The sequence below is a fragment of the Scatophagus argus genome, chromosome 13, assembly GCF_020382885.2.
Source record: "Scatophagus argus isolate fScaArg1 chromosome 13, fScaArg1.pri, whole genome shotgun sequence".
Taxonomy (NCBI): domain Eukaryota; kingdom Metazoa; phylum Chordata; class Actinopteri; family Scatophagidae; genus Scatophagus; species Scatophagus argus.
The window spans coordinates 4,659,349-4,684,225 of NC_058505.1; the positions used below are offsets into that span (position 1 = coordinate 4,659,349).

Below are 24,877 nucleotides of genomic sequence, written 5' to 3' on the forward strand. Positions count from 1 at the left end.
GTTTGCTCACCTGAAAGCTGCCTTTCATGGAGCTTTTCAAAAGCTCCACCTTCACCCCAGCGTTCATCTGCTGGCTCCGGGTGTACTTTGCCACAGGGTTCACAGGGTGACACAGGGTCGAACAACAAAATACAAGCTGCAGTGCTTTCATGTTATACACAAAACAACAAAAAAAGAAAGAAAAGACAAAAACTATTTATGGTGGAGTACAGAGGATGAACTGAGGAGTCTCACAGCCTGAGCACAGAAGCTGCTTGCTTCTTGTTGGATGGCAGCAGGGTGGGGTTGGGGTTGGTGTTGTCTTTTAGTATCCTCTGGGCTTTGTGCAGACAGGTGAGCTACCTGCTGATCGAATGATCGATCTCCCCCCAAAAAACCCTTTTAACAGGGGAACAATGGGGGTAAAAAACCTCAGGAAGAACCACAGAGGAGGGATTGAGCAATACATGTGTCATGTCTACAACAGACCAACAAAATCATAGAACAGATTAGAATGATAAAATGTCAGATACGCGCAGATTATGAAATTTATGTTAAGAATGTGGATCCAGGAGGACAACTGAGCTCCTCTCCGTCCTGGTGACCCGGAAGAGGCCGCACAAAGAAGATCAGCAAAACAATCAGAATATGTTCCAGTTTAAACAAACAAATATATGTGTAGATTGTGAAACATAAGTCCTGTAAGATGACAACAACAATCATTTGTGCAAATCTCACCCACGCTTGGCACCGTGGATGTAGCACAGCAGCTTGCTAGTCGTGTAGCAGTAAACGGAAACGTGGCGATTCAGAGATCTGCAATCAGGTGAGATTTAGGCCAGGTGCAACTTGAAAATGTCTTCACTGTTAACATTTCAATTAATTATTTGCCACGATCACGCAGATGCGACCACGTGTTGTATTGCGCTGTGTTAAACGGAGGTCGAGCTGAGTTTTAAATGCCTTGCACACTGAATTAAATAATGCACACACTTATGATGCGTGAATCGCCATCAGCAGGTGGCAGGCAGGTAATTTCATCATAAATATCACACAAACTTGAGGCAGAAAGAAGACTCACCACAACCTGGACTTTGACCAGACTCAGCACCTCAGCCACTTTCCACCTCTGCAGCGTTTCCTCGGGTTAATGAGGCACATTTTACTGCAGCACAGTTTTCGCTGATATTACACTTCCACTTTAAAATATCGACCACAGGCCCCCTCCATGAAAAGTTTGTTTGTAAAGCTGATTATCATAACATTCACCAAACTAAAACATGCAGACTCTGTACTCCACAAGCCGAGTGAGAGCTCCCTCTGGAAACGGCTGAGCAGTGACGACAATGTGGCTGAATGAATGTGTCATGACTCTGCAGCACTTCAGGGAAGATTTTTCTACTTGACTGTGGTATTTTCATGGTGTTATGGTTTTGTTGGAGTCCTCAGCCCTCTCCCTCCCGGTCTCCATCATCATTGCCAAAATGGAGCACAATTTGACTCCAGTGACAGTAAGCTTACTGTACCCAGGATTAGCTATTCACTGGGTACTTCACTCTACAAAATCCTCTGTGCGAAATGTCAGAGCGGTGCCACAATGTTGGCTGTGCCGCTGGGACGTCAGGAGTTCAGAGCCTCCTTTATCCCCCTCTTTTACCATCCCTCTGTCCTCCGTCCTCTCACGGCGCTCATATTGACATCTGTTTTAGGAGGACATCATGGTCATTAACACAGCGGAGAGGGGCAGGCAGGGTGCACAGGGTCAGAACAGAGACTGCAGCAGAGAGGGGGACGATCTGGGTGAGAGGGGAAGGAGGAGAGAGTTGAAAGGTTCAGAGAGAGAAACTGTGGACAGGAGGACGAGCAGAGATCGAGCGTGAACGGGAAATAAGGAAAAAGGGGTCATCGGAGAGAGGGAGAGGGAGAGATAATGTGAAAACAGCTCAGAATACTGAACCAGAAACAAAGAGATCCCCAAGAGACTAAAATCCAATATTGTCAGGCCCTAAAGGACTACAGTACAAAGGACTAATCTCTACGACAAGAGAGTTTTACATATCAGGAGACCAAAATGGAGAAAGCAATTGAGCAAACTGTCTTTGGGGATTTTTTTTTTTTTTTAAATAAAAGCAATATAAGATAAAGTGAGAGAAAGTGAACAATTCACGGTAACATGCAATGTTTGAAGAGAGATTATAAAATTATTTAAAATATATACATACGTTGAGATGATTGTTCTTAAACTCATAAAACATAAAAATAAAAAATCCTGGACCAATAAAAAATATTACATTATATTATACACTAGGCTCTAAAATCCTGTCAGGATGACTGTCCAGTGTTAACACGCAGTCCTGTGCTGCACAAAAGCTTTGTAAAAAAGCAAAAAACAAAAAACATTTCAGCTGTTTCCAGAAGATCTTAAGACAATAACTTCTTTCCAACCATCCACACAGAGGTGAAAGGTGACCTTCCCCACTGACAACAGTGAGCCAAAATCTTAACGATGCTTCATTAAAACATGAGAGCAACACAACACATTTCCATCCATGTGTCCTCAGTACAAACTACACCACAACTAAAGACACAAACATTTTTGCGTGTTTGTTTGCACATTCGTGTTAGTGGATTTTTCAGTCCAGCACAATTAGCCTCACATGAACACTCGGCAAAGCTTCAGGATACTTTATGTAACTATGCAAACTGAATATGCAGTCAATAATGAAAACTGATCTCTTAAAATTGTACAAGGACTCGGAGAGGTCAGCGCTTTGACGCTGACGTAAACAAATAAACAAGTAGTTTTAAATTGCTGCCGTATCAGGTGGTTTTGTTGTCTTTCTGAAAGCAGAGCTTCAGTGTTATGACTGCATGAAATAAACTAAACCAGCAATGCGATAACGACGAGTTCCTGCCTAACAAAAACAAAGCTTTACAATGAGGTGGCGGACAGCCGTCCATTTTGTCTTCAGTAGCACGCTGACCAGTCTTATTCTAGGGTTTTTTTCCGGGTTTTAAAAAGCCTCAGGAGTTTAAAACAGCTGAGCACTGTAGTTTTGAGAAAACAGAGCAGTAGGGTGCATTTGACGGGAACTATTTTCGGCTGCGGATTAATACACAGCAGTATTTATGACAGCAGGACATTGTCTGTGGCACCGACTCAAACCATTCACTGTCCACACCGTTTATTGCAGTGGAAGGAACATGTAACCCAGTGAAACAGTGTTTTTACAATTTAACAGTGCGGGAGTATAGAGCAGAGAAAACACGTATCTTGATTATACAGACAGTATGGCAAATCATTGCTGGTTTGGTCTTTTTGTGGCATTTGTGGACCAAAAAATAAATAAATAAGTAAAATACAGAATGTGGCCGTCCTTATCTGTTAAAGTCCTTGAGCAGCACAGAGACAAATGGGCACTGACGGTTTTATGGTGTTCCAGAGGAAACCTGATCCCAGTGATATAAAAGCAGATATACTGTATGTATCTTTGCTGTGAGAAACACCAGACTTGTTTTATTTTGAGGCTTGTGGGGTTTTTTAATGCAGCAATAGATACAGTTTGACTCTGTGACAGGAGATATTTGGGCTGTGTGTTTATATACATTTCGGCTAAAAGTATAATTTATTCCCCACACCTGTTATCGTCACAGTCGGGGCTTAATCTTCTTCCTTCTGTTTCTTCTTGGCTCATTAGTTAAGCTCTTTGTGCAGTCTGATTTCATTAGTTTAAGGACTCACGCTCGTGATGATTTGGACATTGTTTGCACCTCTTGATCTTTACATAAATAATACGTGTGCTCAGCAGGGAGGTCCTGGATCCTTTAGCTTAAGATTATGTCTGCTCCCGTATTTGTAGAAAAATATGTTGGAAAATCATCATGTTAGAGGTAGAAAGTATGGTGTGATGGTTTCTGCAATTCTGTTGTTTATTCCCTCAGTTTGCATTGAACCACTTAAAGCCATCATCTGTTTCTGTGAAGTGGATGCATTTGGTTTCTACTTGATTATCCTCTGGGGAAGAAAGGGAAATATGGTAACTAACATAACGAATTCAGAACAGGAAAAGGTAAAACTATAGTTCAATTAAATTGCACTGGAAGTGACCCTCAAAATATTCCATGTGAGCAGAAGCAAATTCCAAAAAGGAAAGAAAAAGAAAAGTTGACGCGGTTGAACAGAATGAAAATGAACTGTATAATTAACCGGATTTTAAACAAAACTACAAAAATCTACAGCCATGAACTTGAGATTAAAAGAGGCCACTGTTTATAATAGAGACTTCAAATGGAGGACCTTGTCTCTAACCAATGCCACATGAATATTTAACAATAAAGAAAATATCATTTCTATGTTGGATTCAATATCATAGTTGCAAAAAAAATTACCAAAGGTTTGAAGAATGTATTCAAGGATTCACGAGCCTGCCAGAAAATTAATGTCTTTGTTATAGACAAACACAAGTACTACAGCTGGGAAATATTAGAAACAATATTTTCATGCTTATTAGCTGCTTCAGTGTTATATAAAAGTAAAAGTGACTTCACGTAAAAGAAAACTTCTCACCTGAATTGCGTATCAACATCTGTGCATCTGTCAAATTATATTCCTTAAATTGCAATGTAGGTACATTTTAGGTAAGAAAAAGATTTATAGTGTGAGTATAACATATGTAATATAATCTCAGTCCTAGCCTTTCCAGCTTTTTGATTATGTTTACTTGTCAGACTTTATTTCATTTCATTTTACCCTTTTATTCAATGAAAACAGTCTACAGAGATTTAAATCTTTTTTTGTCCAAAATTGTGGCAATATTATATTAAAAGACTGTGAAGCCACATTATACTAATGCTCAAATCAGAATGCTGAGGTTCTCTGAGCAGGTTTGACATTTACAGTTTTCATCATCTTAATTCAGAATGTTAGCATTAAAACGTTGTTTCGTTAGCAGTAAACACAACAGGCTGGTTGACTGGAATGTCATGAGTTTCACAGGCATTTGGCCACAAACCAAAATACTGGACAAATTAACATTTTCACCTGATGGAGGCGCTAGATGTAAGAATAAAATGCCACCAAAGCTGTTTCCCTTCCTCTTCTGGCTATCGTGAATGTCTGTACCAATTTTCTTGTCAGTCCCTCAAAGAATTCTTTCACTCAAAACCAAAAATGTCAGCCTCATGGTTGTTGAGATATTTCATTTGGGATAAATGTGGCAACTTGGCTAACAGTATATCAACAATATGCACGTTTCATGTTGGTTTTGGAGGGAAAAACACGCTTTCCTTCTGACCTGATATCATCCAAACAAAAGGTTGAAGTTCTCTTTCTTCAAGGGTTAACGTCCTCTTATTCTCTCTTATTCATAGCGTCGCATCCTGGTACAAAAGTAAACAAAACTCGACTTGAAGAAAGCAAATTGTCTTTTTCATAATTCAGGTTGTGGAGGTCACCCCCGGTGCTTCATAACGCCTCTCGGCAGAATTAAGAAACGCTTCAGCAAGCCCACACAGCTGCATTGCTCATTCCCGTCATTAAAATAAATTGCTCTGCTCTGTGGTCTGTAAAAGAAAAAATGTTACAAAAAAAGCCATGTTTTCACCCCGCGGCTCTGCTCAGGATTTTGTCACTGCGTTGTCCCGGGGGCTCCTCAGCTGCTTCAGAGACACAGGAAGTCACGGTATGTTGTTCCTCTATACAGAACTCGCCCACAGGCAAACACAGCAACTCGTCTCGCAGCCTGTTGCTGTATGAAGTAATCAATTAATAACAAACAGTCATTTGCATCGAGCTACATCCTGCCAGGAGAAGACAATCACATGTCTGGAAAGGGACAAGAAGCAAAGGAGTGCGATGCTCTCGCCTCCAGAGCTTGGATCGGTTTTTAAAGAGTTCGTCAGGTGAAGAAGCTCTGCTCGAGTGGCAATTTCTTTGAGATTAAGAAAGAAATAAACTGTTGGTTTCATGGCCTCCCTCCTCCTGTAAGCGAGGAAGGAGACTCGGTTTGGTGTGATGAAATGCTCCCTGAAGATTGTGTCTGTAAAAGTAAGCTGATAAAGGATGGATGTGTGGGAGGTTCCGGGTCTCTCCATGTCGAGCACAAACTGACCTGCCTGAAAAGAACAGAGGGTACGAAGCTTTAAAGCCCGGTATTAAAAGTAGAACTTCATTAATATCGCACTTTCAGATACTGCGTTGTGCAGTGCTCTGAAGTCATAAAAAAATCAGACATTAAAAACAGTAAAAATCACTTCTCCAAAGAATGAAAGGGAGACGTGAGCTTTGAAAGAACTGAGTGAGGATCGTTTAGCTGATTTGTGAAAGTGAAAAGCTGTTGAGAAATCTGGTTTTGAACATAACTTTCTCTTTTTTTAGAAAAATCTATAACACATGTTACCATAGACTCATTAGCTTGTAAATTACTGTGTCTGTTCAACTGTGAGGCAGATCCTGAATACATTTCAATCAGCAGAAATTAATGGATGAACTGAAATATTAGGAATTAATTAATTTGATGTAATGTCTGACTCTCTTGTAAAACAGATAATGTTACTCAAGAGACTTTCTGTTAAATAAAATACTTTTAATTGAGATGAAATAAATAATCAATAATAAATATAAAATAGAATATAATATAAAATTTAAAAATATAGAAAATGTAAAAGCTCAAGAGGTGCTGCGCAGTCTTGAACTTTTCACCCAAATTTAGCCCAGTTTTAACTCAGAAGTCTGACTTGCGATTCACCAAATTAATTTGCAGCAGGAAGAATGACAAATAAGACTCAATGATGTAAAAACAATTACACATGGAACTCAAAGGAACACAGAAAAGCTGTGGCTGAAGGAGCAAGTCAGGCATGATGAACTGATAAAATGTAAGAGGTGTATTAATTGACCTTTTTGGGTCACTTTGGGATGGTGGAATAAGCTGTAAACACATCATTAACATCTTATCAGCTAATAAAAGTTGATATGGCAGGTGTGTTAGCAAACAGTGGCTCATTAACATGTCCGGCAGACACGGAGCATTAGCATTCATTTAGAGGCCCTCTAAAGCTCACAAAGTCGTAAACAGGAAGTCGCTGCATCTGGCCAAGAAACTGTACAGCATATTTACTCTTTGATTGTTGTATGGATTAAACAAACAAGACTGGTCTTGTTTGGCTGACTGTAGAGGCCATGCTAGCTGTTTCCCCCTGTTGTGCTAAGCTAAGCTAACAGTGGTGATAGCTTCATATTTAGACACCAGAGTGGTATCAGTTCCAACACTAACTCTTGTCAAGAGAACAAATGAGTGCATTTTCCCAAATGTCATCCCTTTAAATCCATAGTTATGCCTTCAAAAAAGCTTTGGTTATTCAGCCAAGCTGAACTATGAAGCCAGGTGCTCCTGTAGCAGGTGTTTCAATATGTTAATTTTTGTCTAATATTGCATTATAACTGACGTTTGTCTGACATAACAGTTTTCACAGTCAGAATGATCTCCTTTCAGGCCGCGGATCAACTTCTCACAATAGAGCTGAGTTATATTCCGCTAAGTGTTTCTGACAGGTGTCATATCACATTTGTGCAGCTGCAGAGGCGGCATAAAGCACGTTTTGACTAAAGCGGTCGTCGGTGCGGATTTTCTCACCCACGTGGACAGCTCCCCGGCTGTGAATGTCAAGTGCGAGTTATTGAACAGAGTCGGAGGTAGAGGAGTCTCTGACTGATCCTGGACAGTTCTCCACCGCTTCTCAGCCTGTGGCGCTCAGCAGGTAAAGCACAATAAGCTCCAGCTCAGTCAGACTTGGGGGATTATTTACTTAGACCCTGCTCCGAGTGTCTGACTTAATTTCTCAAACACCCTTCATTCCCCGGTGTCGGTAGCGCCGCAGCGTCATAGCATGTCAGTCCCAATCACTCCCGCCTCACTTGTCTCAGCTTTGTGCAGGAGCGAGCAAGAAAGACGGATTTAAGTGAGCTTTCGCATTTTTGTCTGTTTTTTTTTATCCACTTCTGCTTGTGTCCAAAACACAATTTATTATGTTTCATTTTGCAAGAAACCTGCCGCAGTGGGGGCTAAAAGAGACTTGGCTGCATCAAGCGAGACCTCATGACATCTTTGTTTGCCAAGAAGGCTGTGTTTTTCTGCCTTAACAAAGCAAGCAAATTGCATCCTCTGTGTCCTCCGGCTCTGGGTGTTATTTGTCGATTGCCAAAGCAGCTTCACAACGCACCTTATCTCTCTTTTAAATTGGCTGTACAATAAGAGCATCCTTTCTGCAAAGTTGTCCCATTATAATTGCCACAGGTAAACACGTCGCCTGCTGCAGACCTTGAATTCTGTCAGCCGTTCTCTTCTGCGTCTCCACGCCCAGACGTCTGCTTTGATATGTTAACTATCAGGTCAGCAGATCCCACCCACTTTTATTTATTCCAGGGAGCTTTTTTTGCTCCAGGACATTCAGCTCTCGACTGGGGATGTGGTGTACGCATGTCGGTGTGTGTGTGTGTGTGTGTGTGTGTGTGTGTGCATGTGAGAGTCTGTTGCCTACCGCTAGAGTGGCAAATGGCTAATGAATAATGCAGGGTAATAGTGATGTGTTGACAGCTCTGACGGCTGAGAGCTGCTGAGCTGTGTATCAGTGATAATGTGCCATTTCCCTTCTGTGCTCCTCCACTCTCTTATTACAACAAATTGCTTTTTTTTTATAATTTCACCTCCCACAACCCCAGCTTCTGTGTGTATGAGAGAGTTTTTTGGGCTACTGAAACTAAAAACCAGACTACAATATGCACTTTTGGCAAATTTTACACTAAAGATGCTTGAAGCTTTATGTTCAGATTAGTTTGCTGAGAGTTTGGCTTTGGTGTGGTTTCATAGTACGGTCGTGTGCTTCCCTTGCGTTTACTTATCCAATGAGAGAATCATTGCAAACCAAATGAATGTTTGTTTTAGGGTTAGAGGAGCAGTTTTCCTGCTCCTCTGTAGCCAATCAGGGCTGTTGCTGCTGCTGTGTCCTCAGTATGTTTGTGTTAGCCCCCTAAAGTGAAGTTTACATTAAACTTAAATATGTTGTGTTTGTGCAGGTCCTTCTTACTTTTAAGCTAAGGAGAAATATATTACAGAACTGAATAAGAGTCTGTAGTTACACTCGCCACAATACTTTGAGGTCAACAGCAGCATGTATGTAACAGTGACAGGGTTTCCATACTGATTGTCAGTACAGCATTGCTGACGCAGAGAGCTGAACCCCGACGCAGACCGAGGTCCAAAACAATAATCTTTAATCCAAATCAAAAGAACTCAAAAACAGACACACAAAGTGGCACAAGGATCAACAAAAAACTGCAGTAAAAATCACAGCATGGCAAGCAAGTCCAGGACATGACACAAACAAGTACATAAGCAAATGCAACAAACCAACCACAGTGACAGGAAGACGAGGACTAAATAGACAACGTAACGAGAGACAGGTGAAACAACGTAACGAGAGACAGGTGAAACACATAAGGGGAGGAGAAAGCAATCAAGATAAACCAAAGCAAAGCTACATGAAAAAGAGACACATAGGGGAAGTGACGCTTTCAAAATAAAACAGGACATGAGAAAAACCTTGAACATAACACATGGAAACAAATACACGTGACAAGACAAACATGAAACATGGCACGTGGACTCAAACCAAAAGACAAAGCATAACCTGAACTAACACAGCGTGACACTGATGTTCAGCAGCTGTGGTGTACACATAAAGTGCAGCCAAGGCTCATGGGAGTGTCATTAGTTTTGCAGATATTTGGGCATTTTATTTTTATCTAAAATTTATTGAATCAGGTAAAAAAAAAAATCAGGGGATTATCAAAGGAGTCTTCCTCTGGGGAACGTGAACTTCGTGAGACAAAATCTCATGGCAAAACACCCAGTAATTGTTAGGACTGTCAGGACCAATTTGTGTGACCAACAGACCTTTTCTTCCCGTATGCTAACAGCATGGCTAAGGCTCACAGTGGCCATGTGGCCAAACAATGATTCAACCAGTGTCTAGCTCATGAAACCCTTTCATTTTCTGTGATAATCACCCTGTCGGCTACGTCTCAAGTGCAAATCCTCATCTGCACGGGAGGGCATGACACATTTACTTGATAATCAGCAGCAGCAGAGGTTAATTTGGAATAAGAAGAGGAAAAACACAACTGAATGAAGGGATAAGAGCACCACCTACAGAATCTCAAACTTCACCGAGGACACAGACGTTAAGAGGTTATTTGACTGATCTCTAAAGAGTGCGGGGCAGAACGCCACAGCAGCCTTTACTGAGCAGCACAGATTGAGCCGAGGAAAGCAGTAAAACTCAGGCGGAGACTGTGTGTCATCAGTGACGTCCACCGCCTCACTGTTCACCAGCAGCCCTGATAGCTGTGAAATGTGAAATGTAAGAGTTTCTTCTGTGTCACAGTTTGGCTTTTAAAGGTTTTTGTTATGCTTTTATTTTCAGTCAGAGTTTGTGCCATCTTGTTTTAACCATCTCATATTATGGAATCTTGTGCCGCAGACTCGTAAATAATCTAATCTAAAACACTGAAAGGTCAGTGTATATTAAATTATAGCTTCCGCTGTTATATTCACTAAGAACCTGCGACACACATGGCATCCTGACAAATTACTGCCACCGGCCTTGTGAGGTCACTTTAATTAAAGGTCAAAATCCCAAACCCAAAGGCAACATTTTGGACGTAAAGCAAATATAATGCAAATGTAATATTTTTTGTAATATTTCATTTTTTTTTAATGTCGACCCAATTCACTGCTGTCGTTCACCACCGTCGTCGCTCTTTGTGCTTTAGTAAGGTCCACCTTAATAGCTCATAATTATAATTCATTATTGTATGTAATTTGAAAAAGTAGCAGCAATGGACGCTTGACAAGAGGCAAGAAATTACGTTTCCTCTGCGTGAACTGTTTGGGAAATGAGCCTCCAGTTGTCATCGAGAGCTGCAATCGTCGCATGCCAGCTGCTCTCGCTGCACGACAATATGATGTAGATGAGTTTTACAGGTAATTATTTCTGATTCACGACAAAATCAAATGTTTACCACACACAAGTGTGGAAAGTGAATACTTTTTAATGAGTTTTGGGCAGGTTTTTGTAAGTCTGTTTAGGTCTTTTGCAAAACAAATTCGACGGGTTAAGAGATGCTGGACAGGATGGGACAGAAGAGAAAATATTATCCTGCTGCAGCGATTCCTGCTTGTTTCTAAAAACCTTCCTCTAATCTCTGCTTTTTAGCTATGCTGAGCAGCCAAGACTGAGTTATCTCAATAATTGTGGGATGGATTTCCTTTCAGTTTTATGCACACATTTGTTCCCAGACAGTGAATCCAAATGATTCTGGTGATGCCTTGAACTTTTGTCTAGCACCACCATGAAGTCAAATGTTTTATTTGTATTTTGGTTTATATCCAAGTTACCCAGACTGAGCACAATGTGTCAAGAGCTGTCCAAAGTGCTGATCCTGGATCAGCCAGGGGTGTTGGAGCTGGTCAGGGTGCTACTACACTACTGATACCAGTGTCTGCATGCTGACTAACAGGATTTTACTTTCATTTTCTCAATAAATCACATTTTATTTGTGGATTTTGTAAATTCTTTTGACAGTCCTTTTTTTATTGTACATTCTAATATAAAATAATGAAATACTGAATAGTTTATGGTTTTCTGTGTATTATTTTCTGTATTGTATTTGTTGTCCTGCTAGATTCAACGAACAGGGTTCCTATCATTTTACTCCCTTTTTACCAGCATCATGCTGTGTACTCTGTTTAATTTATTCAGGCTCCTTGTAGTATTTTGCATTGCTGAAAGGCAGGGGGCCCTCTGGGAGTGCGGGGCCACCTGCCCCGCGAGGCCTGCAGGTCTGATGCTGCTCTTGTTTCAACAAAACCTCGAGTGGAGATGCCTCTCAACAGTGTGTTTGGTGTTTGAAAATGATCAAAGCTCATCCTCTTGTAAACTTGGATAGACCATAACTCATAGACCACAGGCCTGATGCTGATGAAAGGACTGTGCGTGTTGTTATTGATTGGTCCACCGGGTCCCTGTCTCACTCACAGGGGACAACATGTGTGCAGGTCTTTCAACAGCGCAACCAAGTGTGTTTCTGTTCTTGACTTTTGAACCTTTTTTATACACTGAAGTGTGGATTTTAATGTACTCGGCGGTAAAGGAGTCTTTCAAATCGGGGAAATGACTCATGTGAAACAGTAAGACAGACATGTGGTGATACACCTGAGGCCTGTCTCTCTGTGCCACAGATGCACTTACATTTAAATTTACATTATTGATCCCTTGCTGACCTTCGTATCCAGAGCAACCCAGAATAAGAACAGCTGTTCGAATAATTTTAATTCTCAGATCAAGTACATTACAACGCACAAGAGCGAAGAGAACAAAGGTCAGAGGAATGGCATCCTGGATACTCTGCATGTTGTTAATTTAATGTAAATGAATATAGGAGTAAAAGAGCTGTCTTTGTGTGTTTGCAGGATCCAGTCCGGCTCCTACCTCAGCACCGGCTGGTTCACACTCATCCTCGCCATGGACATGTGCAAAGAGATCCATATCTACGGCATGATAAATGACACCTACTGCAAGTAAGACACCAACTATCCACTCCACCCCCAACCCCACCCCCTCCATACCGGGAGGAAAAATGTACACCTTCCTTACAAAAACTTTGAAAACTAGATTCACATTCACCGCAGCACCGGCCAATCGCAGCCTCCATAACTGTGAACCGTCCTGTTGGAATTCATTTCCAGTGCCTCAGTTTGGATTTAATGGCTGAATTTCTATGCTGAAATCCATATTGGGCTCTCTGTGCCGTGAATACCATTATGTCTTCCTGCCTAGAATACCCAGCAGGCTGCAGAGTCCGCATGGCTGCGGGTGGCTGGTCTGCAGCACCCACTTCCTCCCCTGTTTAAAGTTTTATTCGTACATCAGCCTGTCATCTCTTCTCTGACTCTTGGGTGAGTGATTACCGCCTGGCTGTGAGGCCATAGGAGGGATGACAAACAAGATGCTGTTGCTCCGGGCTCGGCTGCTCAGTCTCAAGTCACGCCAGGCTTGATGGGCTTCTGTCTCTTTACGTCTCCCCTCCGCTCTCTCAGCTCAACCTGAGCTCCGTCTATCCCCTCAAATCAAACACTTTTACCTAATGCACGGTGAAAATCCTGCCTTTTATCCTCTCTGTGTTCCCCGTGCGCAGCAGGAGTTGGAATATAAACAGCCCCAGACACATGGCAGAGGGGAGTGATAATTCAACCAGCACGGAGGATTTTATGATTCAGTGAGGCAGTTTAGGAGTTGTTCTCTCCCTGTCAGTCTCTCACTTACTTACTTACTTACTCCTTCCTTCCTGTGTGAGACAGGAGGATACTGCGTGTTCACTGGCTTTCTGAATGGACAATTTGGTGTCACACAAAACGCTGTTGGCAGCCTACCGCTCCGGTACCACGAGAAGAAGTGATGTTTTGTGTGACAATGTTTGAAGCTTCAGTCAGAGCTGACCTGAGCAGTTGTGCGGTAATGGAGCTCCGACAGGTGCTACAGAGAGGGTGAAATTGAATTTATGTGTTAACGCCGCCACACACCACGGAGAGGGGAGCGGCAGTGATTGGGCCGAGTGTCGCTGTGAGCTGGCAGACGGCGGACGCGGCGACTGGCTTTTTGTGACGGCTGTTTCTCTTCTGTCTGTGTTCGTTCTCCCAAATGAAAACGTTACACAAGTCATCCTCTCATAAAGCCGTCACTCGCTATTAGAAACTAACTGCAGACTGCACGGTGAATCTATCCCGCTCGTTACCTCTGCTTTTATTGATTCTTCATTCTTTTTAATGGTCTGAAGATGCAAACTGAAAACACAGTGACTCACAGTGAAGTTCAGGTCAGAGTGGCTTAACATTCCTGCTGTGCATTACTCTGTTTATTTGGGATTTTTTTCAGATTGACTTTGGCTCAGAATAGCAATGAATCTTATCGTGATGTTTTACGAATAATTGCAGTTTAGTCAAAAGAGTTTGTACTGAATATATTTGGCTGCCAAACAGCAGTTCCTGTTTTTTGAAATGAGGTAAACCTGCCGAGTGGAGAATTTAGCCTGAGGAAGCATCAGTTCAAACTGCTGAACGCCGTCCTGAAGGATCTCCAGTTTAATAGTTGAATAATCTAGTTTTTGTATTTCAGATCATAGATTTTAAAGCTGTGCCATGGACTGGCATTAAAAAGTCACAATAAAACAGTACACTAGTCTGCTTAATATATATTATTTGTTTTTATGTGTAAAAAAAGTCATTTCCACGTCACTGTGCACCTCATTTAGAATTACAGTTACTATTTGGTCACATAAAAACAAATGTGCAAAACAAACACTTGGGATAAGTGATGTGAACAGTAGAAATGTGAATCTACAGACACGATATCATTCATCCGAAAGTCAATAACATCATATTATTACAGCCAAAACTGATTAAAAGTGATCGATCCATCAGTCACTCGCTGAATGGGAGAGCTCCTGTCACATCTCACTATCAGTTTATTTACTGGTCTGTTTAAACAGTCACCTCAGATATGTCAAACGTTCGACATAATCATCATAAGCTAAGGTCAAAACTGGCATACTGTCAATCAAAAAAACCAAAACAACAACATCGCAGGTCTCACGTGTTAATAATTCCCCTACAGCTGCAGCTTGTGCTTGTTTATATGGGGCAGGCACAACAGAGTGACTAAAATGGACGTGTGAAGGCGATTTGCAGTGTGCCTCAAGCACCTTGGCCATTTGTCTAAATCTTAAAACTTAAAACTAACCAGTCAGGACGCCGTGATGCTCCCTCACAGTGGACTGAAACGTGCTCCAGCTCTGGTCTCTCATCTGTGTTGTGTTTGTGGATGGCACCACGTGAGCCTGACTAACAGCTGATAGACAACAACTGGTCAACAATTACTGTTTCATGCATGACTAGATTCTTTTGACAGTAACTGTTTGTTCCAAGCGGTTTGAGGCGTTTTCTGACCACTACGCCCCTGTGAGACACGGTGGGAGCTCCTGGTAATAATTATAAAGTAGATCTGGAAGAAACTGAATGCTAATAAAATCTCTTTTTGTCCCTCTTTGTCTTTCCTCTCCCACAGGACTGAGGGTTACAGAAAGGTTCCCTATCATTACTACGAGGCGGGCAGCCGGGACGAGTGTGCAGAGTATTTGCTCCACGAGAGCGCCCCCTATGGCGGGCACCGCTTCATCACGGAGAAGTCTGTGTTCGCCAAGTGGGCCAAAACCCGTGCCATCAAGTTCTTCAACCCACCGTGGCAGCTGTCGTGACCCTGGCCGAACCGAACGTGGAAAAACTACACCGTCATCGTCTTTATCATCGTCATCATCACCCGGGGGCCAGCTGAATCTTGATTCTGACACTAATGTGCACGAATATCCATTTTGCCACAAGTTAGACTCCATATCCATTAGAAAAGCTCGGTGGAGGGTTACCTGTCACGCCGTTGATGGTTAAAGTCCAGTTTTTTGACAGTGGCCGCTCAGTCAGACAGACCTCCAGTTAAGGTATTGACCAAACTGGGCAGCAGAAACATGTCTCCTGCTTCTTGAAAAAAAAAGTCTTTTGCTCCTGAATTCGAGAGCTGAATATAGTGCACAGCTCGCCGCTCTTCACTGACGACTATTTGATCCATCTGCTGCTCTGTGAGTTTAGCAAGAGATGGCTCAGAGACTAATTTTTAAAAAAAAACCAACATGAAGAAGAAACAACCATTCGTCAACTTGCAGTGACCTCAGAGGTTCACGTTTCTGCAGGCGCCGTATATCGCTAAGGCTGCGTCTAATTTTTTTCAGGACCAGAACTGAAGAAGAGCGCAGCTGCTGCATAGAGATGAGTCACGTTGCCATGGACATATGATGAGCTTTCCCACTTTGTTTCCTCTGGGTGTCTGTCTTCTTCTGTCAGGCTGTAATTAATCCATAACAAGTATCATTCAGGCCTTCATCTCAGACTGAGGGAGTGCTGGAGCTTTCTATTTACTCTCCCCTGTCTAGGGAAGCTTCAACAAACAATGAAAACACAAGCAAAAAAACAAAAAACAAAACAGATTTCAAACAAACTCCAAGGTCACGGGTGTGTAGATGTGAGACAGCTTTTTTTATTGTTATGCGTGGTTGTGCGTTAACTGACACAACATAAAGATGTCAGCTTTTTCTTTTTTTTTGTTCTTCTTCTGTTTTTCTAATGCTGTGAAATTGAATTTGGAGCAACGTGTCTTGGCGTTGGTTTGATGTCCGGATGGGTTACTAATTTATTCTGAAGAGATAAATTCTTTAACAGTGTGCCATTGACAATGTGGGCATCACAGCACATGGAGCAATGTGCAATTCGAAACTCCATCCTTCCCGAAGGAGTTAAATCATTTGTGATCCACAAAGAGAGAGATTTATGTGTGCAGTGAAACCATTTGAAGTTAATTGTATTCTATTATCATTTTGTGCCTGCAATATACTCTGCAGTTCATTGTACAGAGACAGAGAAAGATGCTCTCTGTCTCTCTCGCTCATATTCTCGTCCAGCTTTGTGCCTCTTTGTGTACGGTAGCACTGTGTGAACACATCTTCCCATTTGTCTTTGAACGCAGCAGGCCTGTCTCCTGGCTCGGGCCATTACATCTGAATGCGTCTGTTCCAGGACAGTCAAGAATAATCAGTGAAATGCTGAGGTGTGGAGGTTAGCTGGTAGCTGTGGAGGGTTGAGACACTCTGGCTGCGACCGTGACTCCCCCCCCGAGGCTGTGATTAGTGTCCCGGTCAGAGCCGCGGCCCGGTGGGGAGGACTGGAAGGATTCAAAGACTTCTAATTTAGGCGCCTTGATCCACAGGGTCCTTGACGACTGTAATGTACTGCAGCTGAGCTTCACAGTCTCACTCCTACTGCAGTGTTTACTATCGCGCTCAGTTTTGGGCTGTTTCTCAATAGGCACCGATTTGGTCAGAAAGACGTAGGTTACAAATGGCAGGGTTTCGGATATCTTGTCAGAAACTACTGTACCATAAAGGACTCTATGTTTGAAATTGACTAATTTTAGGCTAATAAATAAATAGACAAATGTTCAACATTTGTCTCCCGTGAATAAATGTAAGGCTCTTAAAATCAGATTTTCACTGAGCATGGAGAAAACCTGCACTGGCTGCACTGAATATGAAAAGAGGCAGATAGTGTGAGACTCTGCACAAACATCGTAGTACACAGTGACGCTCATTCACCGTGTAAGCATTCAGCTGCAGGAACAAAAACAAAAACACATTTTTAACTGGATAAATTCAAAAAAATACCCAAATTGAGAAATTAAAAATGAAGAGTAGCCTCTTGTTTGACAAATTTATCTGAGGGTGGAAGGATGTGATTTGGGCTCTGCAGCCCAAAGTCACTTGTGATATTGTTAGAACAGCTTTGAAATGACTACAGACAGAGTAACTGCACAGGTCCTAACTACATGCTGAAATGTTTCTATTGAAATGTGGTTAAAAACATTATTATATCAAACTTACACATCTATTAAAACTGGCCACCTTCCACTGCTTCCACTTTTTCAGGATCTCAGAAACCTTTTCAGGAATTCTTCCTGCATTTCAACCCGAGGAACTGTGGTCGAAGTTTAGTTCCTGTCCCCCTTCCTGGCATTAATGCTTTGACTTGCAGTGGAAATTTCCTCTATAATGTTAATCAACTTCCTGTTGCTTCTTCAGACACAAGCGTTACAATATCTAAATTGTGTCCCAAACTAAGCCGTCTTTTGCTGATCAATTATCAGACCAGTTTTGATCCTCACTGTCCTTCAGCCGCAGTGGAAACAAACAGGAATGTGCAGCTCCATTTTTCCTTTTGTTCCTGAGCTGCATTGTCTGAGCTACTTTGTTCCTCAAACTACTTGCTTGAAAAGAGGCTAATTAACTTTTCAAGCAAATGTAATTGACGTTTCTCTCGTTGAACTTTTCATGCACGCTGACGAGAAGTCCAGAAAGTGTTACTGATGGATTCATAATAGCTCTTAGGCTTGCATGTCAGCCGGTCCATCTCAATGAAAATCGTTTCACATTGTTCTTAGTTTTAACCCAGGCATCGATTTTGACCTGCGAATTACCAGAACCCTGAAGTCTGGCTTCCCGTTTGTCGGCCACATGTTTGGAAATATCTCTTGCCTGAAGAACAGGAAAACCTGATATGTCTCTCTCACTGGTTTCCAGGCAGAGCGAGGCACTTACAAATACTGTGCTACAACTCAAAGCTCACTGTACGTCAAGCTGGCTGACAAGTACATCGTCAAAATGTAAAACCACCCTCTTTCACATTCCTGCGGGAGCAGCCCAGTGGATAGGAGGCGTCTGTAACACAGGCGGGTCGTGGCTCAGATTTCCTCCGGGACGACGTGTGCTTGAGTGCTGTGCTGCAGCCCAGCACTGCAGGCGGCTGCAGGTCAGAGTGTCCACCGTCTTTCTGTCCATGTGGCGAAAACTGCCCTTGATACTGAAGTGAGAATTCATACAGTATGCCATGCGTGTTACGTGGTTAACTTACATCTTTTATACATTGCCACTCAGCTTGTGATTGTGCAGTCGTCTGGCAGCTCTTCACCAATCAGCTCTTACCTCTTCTGTTTTTCCGCAAAGTGTTGCTGAAGGAGATGTATAGGTGCGTCACGGTGCATGATTTGTTTTAAATTGTTTGCTCACAACAGGAAGAACACCATGTGGCGTTCCTTCTGTTCACCTACCATCCTCCTTTTAAAAAAATCTCTCTCTATATATATATATATATATTTGGACCGACTTTTTTTTGTTGTTGTTGTTGTTGTTGTTTTGTTCATGCAGTAGTTTGTGTGCAGCATTTTTTTTCTGCTCCAGGTCACATGTTGCCAACATTTTCTGCTGCTTCAGGCTGTGCTCTCGGTTATTTTCTGATCAACAAAGACTCCATTGTTCTCTGCCAGAACACACTGGAAGAATACCCACAGATGCATTATACAGTATATTATGGAGAATACGCCCTTTTACAGGCTCCCATGAATCATCCATGGCTCACAGGAAGACGACTGTAGACACATTCACTGTGAATTAGTAACACTTGAATAAAAGTGTGAGCAGAGTGGGAGGCACAATATTGGATACTTTTACTTTTCAGGGGTTTTTGTTTTTTATTTGTGGGGAAAAAAACGTATTAATTTTCCTTAGAAGTTAGATCATGCCAGTGTCATATCTGTCTGTTACATGTGAAGCTACAGCGAGCAACCAGTTAGCTTAGCGCAAAGATTGGAAACCGTTGACTAACTAACTCACAAGGGTACCAAAATCCACCTACAAGTACCTACAACTAATTAACAGGCTGGATCTTGTTACTGGGCCATTTCTGGGCTGGCCTCTGTTCCGCTAGCTTTTGTAACTCAGTGTAATTTCTCATTCAGCAATAAAGAAATAAATAAGTTGTTTTTAAATAATAATTTTTAAAAAATCAAGCACAACATCACCCAGATCAAAGGTCCGTTTTTTCCGACAGTACATTATATTGAAAACAAACACCAAATGCTCTGAAAAGTGGGATTTTACTTTTAATTGTTGTTTTTGTTTTTGTGCTGATTAAACCAAGAGATTCCTCCTGTAAATTAATGAGCCCTTTCGTACAGAGCCAGTTCAGCTGTTTCCCCCGTTTCCTGTCTTTGTGCTAAGCCGAGCTAACCAGTTGCTGGTTGTAACTTCATGTTTACTGTACAGATGTGAGAGCGGTATCAATCTAACTTGAAGCCGATTTCCCTAAACGTTGACCTATTTCTTTTAACATTTTTGCCCTGAATTTTGTTTTGATCCACAGCTTGAACTGATGGCCTAATTTAACGTTCTGAGCAGTGAAGTTTGCTTGGAAATTGTTTCATCCATCCTCAAACCTAAAGCAGACATTTCTCTTTGTACCTTGCTGTATATATTCAAATTTAGTGGGGGGTGGGGGCAGAAGTGGCTGCAGAATGAGGACCAATTGTTCGAGGCTGTGAAATACAAATTTAAAAATAAAATTAAAGGTCATTTCCCTTAAAACAGAGCTGGAGTCCTGATTAAAACATCTCCATCTTAGCGTCTGCGGAACAAAGATGTGAATTTCATTATTCAGTTGAAAATGGTGTCATTAGTTTGGTTGTTTTTCCTGCTGTGATCAGTCGAGGTGCTTGCTGTCTGCACTGTCTGAGAGTTCAGATTTTAAAGACATTTTGATTGTCCGACTCGAAGCCTCTTCAGTTCACGAGGTAGCATTTTATTTACTCCATCATGACTGCTGTACTTGTTGCCATTTTCTCAAATGCCTCATGTGCTTTCTTAAATTGAAAAACTAATTTTATTTTCTTCTCCCATGTACATGTCTTACTGTTGTTTTTGTGTTGTAAAGCACTTTCCTTTTTCATTTTCAGGTCAAGTGTCCTTGTGAAATGTATAACTTTGGGTGAGTGTTGAGTTACATAGAATGTAATATAACACTGATGTTGTTACAGTGTAAGTTCTGCTTTTTGCTAACACAGCTAACACACTCCTTTTACTGGTGGAAAATTACATCCAAATGCAGCATGGTTTATTGTAGGTAATTGAAATGTACATTTTGTTTTTGTTTTTTAAAAAAAGTAGTGATTATATGTATTATTCTGTCATTTGCTGTCTACATATTAGTTAAAATTAGATATATTGTGAATGTTCTCTTCTTGTTCTTTTTTTTTTTTTTTTACCAACATGGATTCTGTCTTCTGTCTCTTTTATTTGCTGTGGGGATTAAAGAAAACCTAAAGCCCCATCACGTGATTAATTTTCATTTTGAACAAAACAGATTAAGCAGCATCTAAGAAATCTAAGAAACCTGCTGAAATAGGCTCATGTTATATGAATGGAGCTGAGATGTGCTGAATTCAGACAGTTCTTGGGAGTTTCGGTGAGCGTGAGAGTTTCTTTTTTTATGAAACCTCTGCATAAATGAACACAAGTTTGAAATAATAATGCTCACATCCCTGGTTTTTGTGCCACAGTAATGAATAAAGTATCAAGCTGGAAAATTAAAGCAGCACTCCAGCAGTTTAGCAGTGCACTTTCATACATTTGGAGAACTCACAAGAGACAGATTCAAGAAATAATTCTCCAAAGCTAAACTGAGATATCCTGACTTTTTATCTTTTAGTAAGGATGAAACTCCGTGCACCAATTTGTAACTCAGGCTTGTAGTAATCAATGTTTTATCTCAACCTTGTCACCTGAAAATTACACATACGGCTAATCTGCAACAGCAAATATGTTTTGCAACTTTGAAACTTAATGTCACCCAGATTATGTTATAAATGTACCTGCAGAACATTCAGAACTTTTATGGTTGTGTTTTGACAACTCAAAGTAATTGGTTAAAATTGTTAAGATATGCAGGTCTTGTTAGCATGTGTTTCTTTCTCCTAGACCACAATCTTTCCGTATCCAAAGCCTTACCAAAAGATGCAGGAGACGAGCTGTTCAAATTTTGCACTTTACAAAAAGTTAACACTCACTTGACAGCAAAAAAAAAAAAAGTTGGTGAAGATCATCTGTGCAGCAATTACATTTCCTTCAAAACATACCAGGAAAAACCATTTTGCAGGATATAATTTGGGGAGTCAGGGTTGTTACTTTCCCAGCCCACAAGACTTAACAAAGCTCCTCCAAGGCTGAAGAGGGCATTTTAAAACTGTTTCCAGAGGATGAAAAGTACTCATCACAATTAGTGAACTGACCCTTATGTGCAAAATTGCTGGAGTTGCCCTTACACATGGGTTGGATGAGCCCTGATGCTGGACGCTTTCAATTTCAGGGCTGCAGGAGTGGGTGGACAGGGTTTTATTGTAACAGCACATTTTTTCTCTCTGATTTAGAAAAACGCTAATCTCTGGGTGTCTTGTAATTCAGAAGTCTTGCTTTTTGTGGTATTTATCAATATGTTCCACAGCACTGTAAGTAAGCTTGTATAATGTTGTTATACACCCCCTTGGCTCGAGTTTAATTAATTGACAGTTTAAGTCGGTCCAAACATGAGCATGTCATTCTGCTCATTCTCAGTCTTATTAGATAACAAACCAAGGTGTGGCAGGCATCCATGTACACATCAAGAGAGACGACTCTTCACAGTAAATTATCTCAAAGCGTGCCTCCAAGGCCCATTCATTTTCAGAGGTGCTGGATGGAACCATACAGCGAGCTTGCAGTCTGAGCAAAGAAAGTAATGGACATGATGTAATTTGTACAAGCACACAACAACAGAGAAAATAATGAGCCGTAGGATAAACGGAAAAGAAAAAAAATGAGTCTACCTTAACTTTAATAGAGAAAATATTCCTACATTTTCACTTCTGTTACCTTGACTGTATTAGACCTCAGTGTATTTCCATCCTGATTTAGAAAAATGTTTTATTTTCCTGCTTTTGTTGTTGTTGTTTGTTTTGCTAGAAATTGGCATGTGTCAGTGTTTGGCTGTTAGGGACACTGAACAAGGTCAATGAGACAGCTGGAGTACTTTCAGTTCAGCGTTTGCAAATTTGTTCTTGCAGAGCGTTTGACCTCTGAAACATATTTGCAGGAGGATGTGCTCTCCAAGGCCAGATGGTGCTACAATATGTAGCATTATTGTAGCTCAGGGACACTTACAGTGGTAATTATAAAAAAACTGGATGAAAGAAGGGGAGATAAAAACACACATGAAGGAAAGTGCTAATTGCGCTTTCTCTAAACTCTCTCTTAAAATCTGTCCTAATTCCATACTACAGGCTGATTTTAAAGCATTTTTTTTAGTATGCAATGTGTTCACACTGGAAAGGTCGCAAAATTAGGTATATTCAAATAAACACAGGCTACTAAAAATGCTTGTCTTTAAGTGTTATTGATGTACTAACCCAGTGAAGGAGCTGTGCACAAAAACATGAAAACAAATTTTGAATGTTATTGAGACAAAACGACAACTAAAATTTGTTAGAAAAAAACACCATGCAGTTTTTACCTAATGTATTGCACCATTTCCTGTTATTGTTACTGACTATACGATCATAATGTCGGCTACATTCAAAAGTTTATTATGACAATTAGTTTGTTATAACTACTGGTTACTATTAATATGCTGCATGAATCTGAGACACAGAACATGCTTGTCGTGTAGATTACAGAATCTCACATATCTAAATCCGGCGGCCATGTTTCTTGTTATTGTTAGCATAATACACTGAACTCCCACATGCTCTCATGAATAAAGTAATATTACAACATTTTTAGAAATCCACTCATTCATTTTTTGCCAAGAATTAGATGAGAAGATCGATACAACTTTTTATGACTGATACATCTCTAAATATAAAGCTAAAACTAGGAGACAGTTAGCTTAACTTAACTAGCTAGTAACAATCAGAAAGACTAGGGGGCACATGGAGCCTGTTTCTCTCTCCAAGTTAAAAGAAAACGTATTTACCACAGCTTTATATATCACTTATAACTTGTTTAACATAATTACACAAATAGAAATGTAAACACAACAATGGTATGTCTTAACAACGGCCTCTTGAAATCTTGTCACCAAGAAATAATTATAACAGATAACTCCCTCTAAAACTGCATATTGTCAGTTTTACATTTTACATTTTTCTGTTTGTGTTAATTAGTTTTTGGTAGGTGTTTTTTTTTTTTTTTTAATTTGGAGAGAGCTAGGCTAGCTGTTGCGTCATGCTTCAAGGTTTTGCTAATAACTAGTTATTAGCACACAGACTGATTGAAACAATTTCATCTAATCAACAGCAAGAAAGTGAATAAGCGGATTTCCAAGCATTCATTTAAAGTTGCTCTGGTTGAAAAGTGCCCAATTAAAATAAAATAAAATATATAAATAAATGTGGAGACAGAATCTGCTAAAATTTTGTCCTTTTAACTATGTGAAGGTTGTTTAATGGTTTAGAGAACATGTCAGATAGGGTTTTTTGCAAGTAATTACATGTTAGCGTTTGTAAGTTTGCATCATTAGTTGTGGTTTCATGTGATGTAATGCAGATTCTGTCTTGTGTTCATGTTTCAGGCTTGTAGTTGGCTGTAGTTGTACTGTAGTTTGCTGCCTCACTAAGCTGTTCTCTGCAAAGTTTGTCATTCATTTCATTTTCTAGCCCACAGGTTGCTGAATAATATCTGCACAAATATCCATTTGCATCACATGACTTTTTGTACTCTGAATCTGAAAGTTGTTTTTAATAAATGATTAAATCTAATTATCCGTGTTTCTTACATTTTTTACCCAGTCCAAGTCATCTCCCCTTTGAAATGAGAACTCCTCCTATGTCTCCTACATGTCTAACTGATCTGTTGCACTAATGACCACTTTCTTGTTTGCTGACAGCTGCAGCCAATTAGTCAGGTGTGTGGGATACATCAAGTCCAAGCGCATCATACCACCTTCCCCCAAGCAGTGATTTCCAGCTGTGTGCAAGGCTCAAACACTGTGTTTGTTTATTCGGGTCTTTTAATGTTTGCAGCCCTGTTTCCAATCATTTGCATGTTTTAGGAGGACTGTGGACAAAATGCGTGCTGACATCATGCTTTTTGGACTCTGTCCTGTCCACTTGGCACAGCACTTGTGTATCCTGCCAGATTCTGTTAATTGGTGTATTTCACTGGTTTCAAAGTGGCCAGCCAGTCCAGACATTGTATCAGCTCTCAGTTTGTAGCAATAATAAATGAGAGAATCCATGTGGGAGTGAGCAGCCAGTCCCATTTTTCTTCCCAGTCTTCTGACTATTGAAATGATCTATAACATTGTGAAGTGCATGAAATACA

The 24,877-nt window shown here is 40.8% G+C and overlaps 1 protein-coding gene across 1 annotated transcript in view; it reads left to right on the forward strand.

Annotated features, from left to right (window-relative positions):
• Positions 1–24,659, forward strand: part of st6galnac3 (ST6 (alpha-N-acetyl-neuraminyl-2,3-beta-galactosyl-1,3)-N-acetylgalactosaminide alpha-2,6-sialyltransferase 3) — a 65,976-nt gene extending 41,317 nt beyond the window's left edge. The window contains exons 4-5 of the mRNA XM_046408032.1: positions 12,510–12,617; positions 15,160–24,659. Of these exons, the coding sequence (XP_046263988.1) occupies positions 12,510–12,617; positions 15,160–15,349 (298 nt within the window). The 3' untranslated portion in view covers positions 15,350–24,659. The remainder of the gene's footprint in view (positions 1–12,509; positions 12,618–15,159) is intronic.
• The last annotated feature ends 218 nt before the right edge of the window (positions 24,660–24,877 follow it).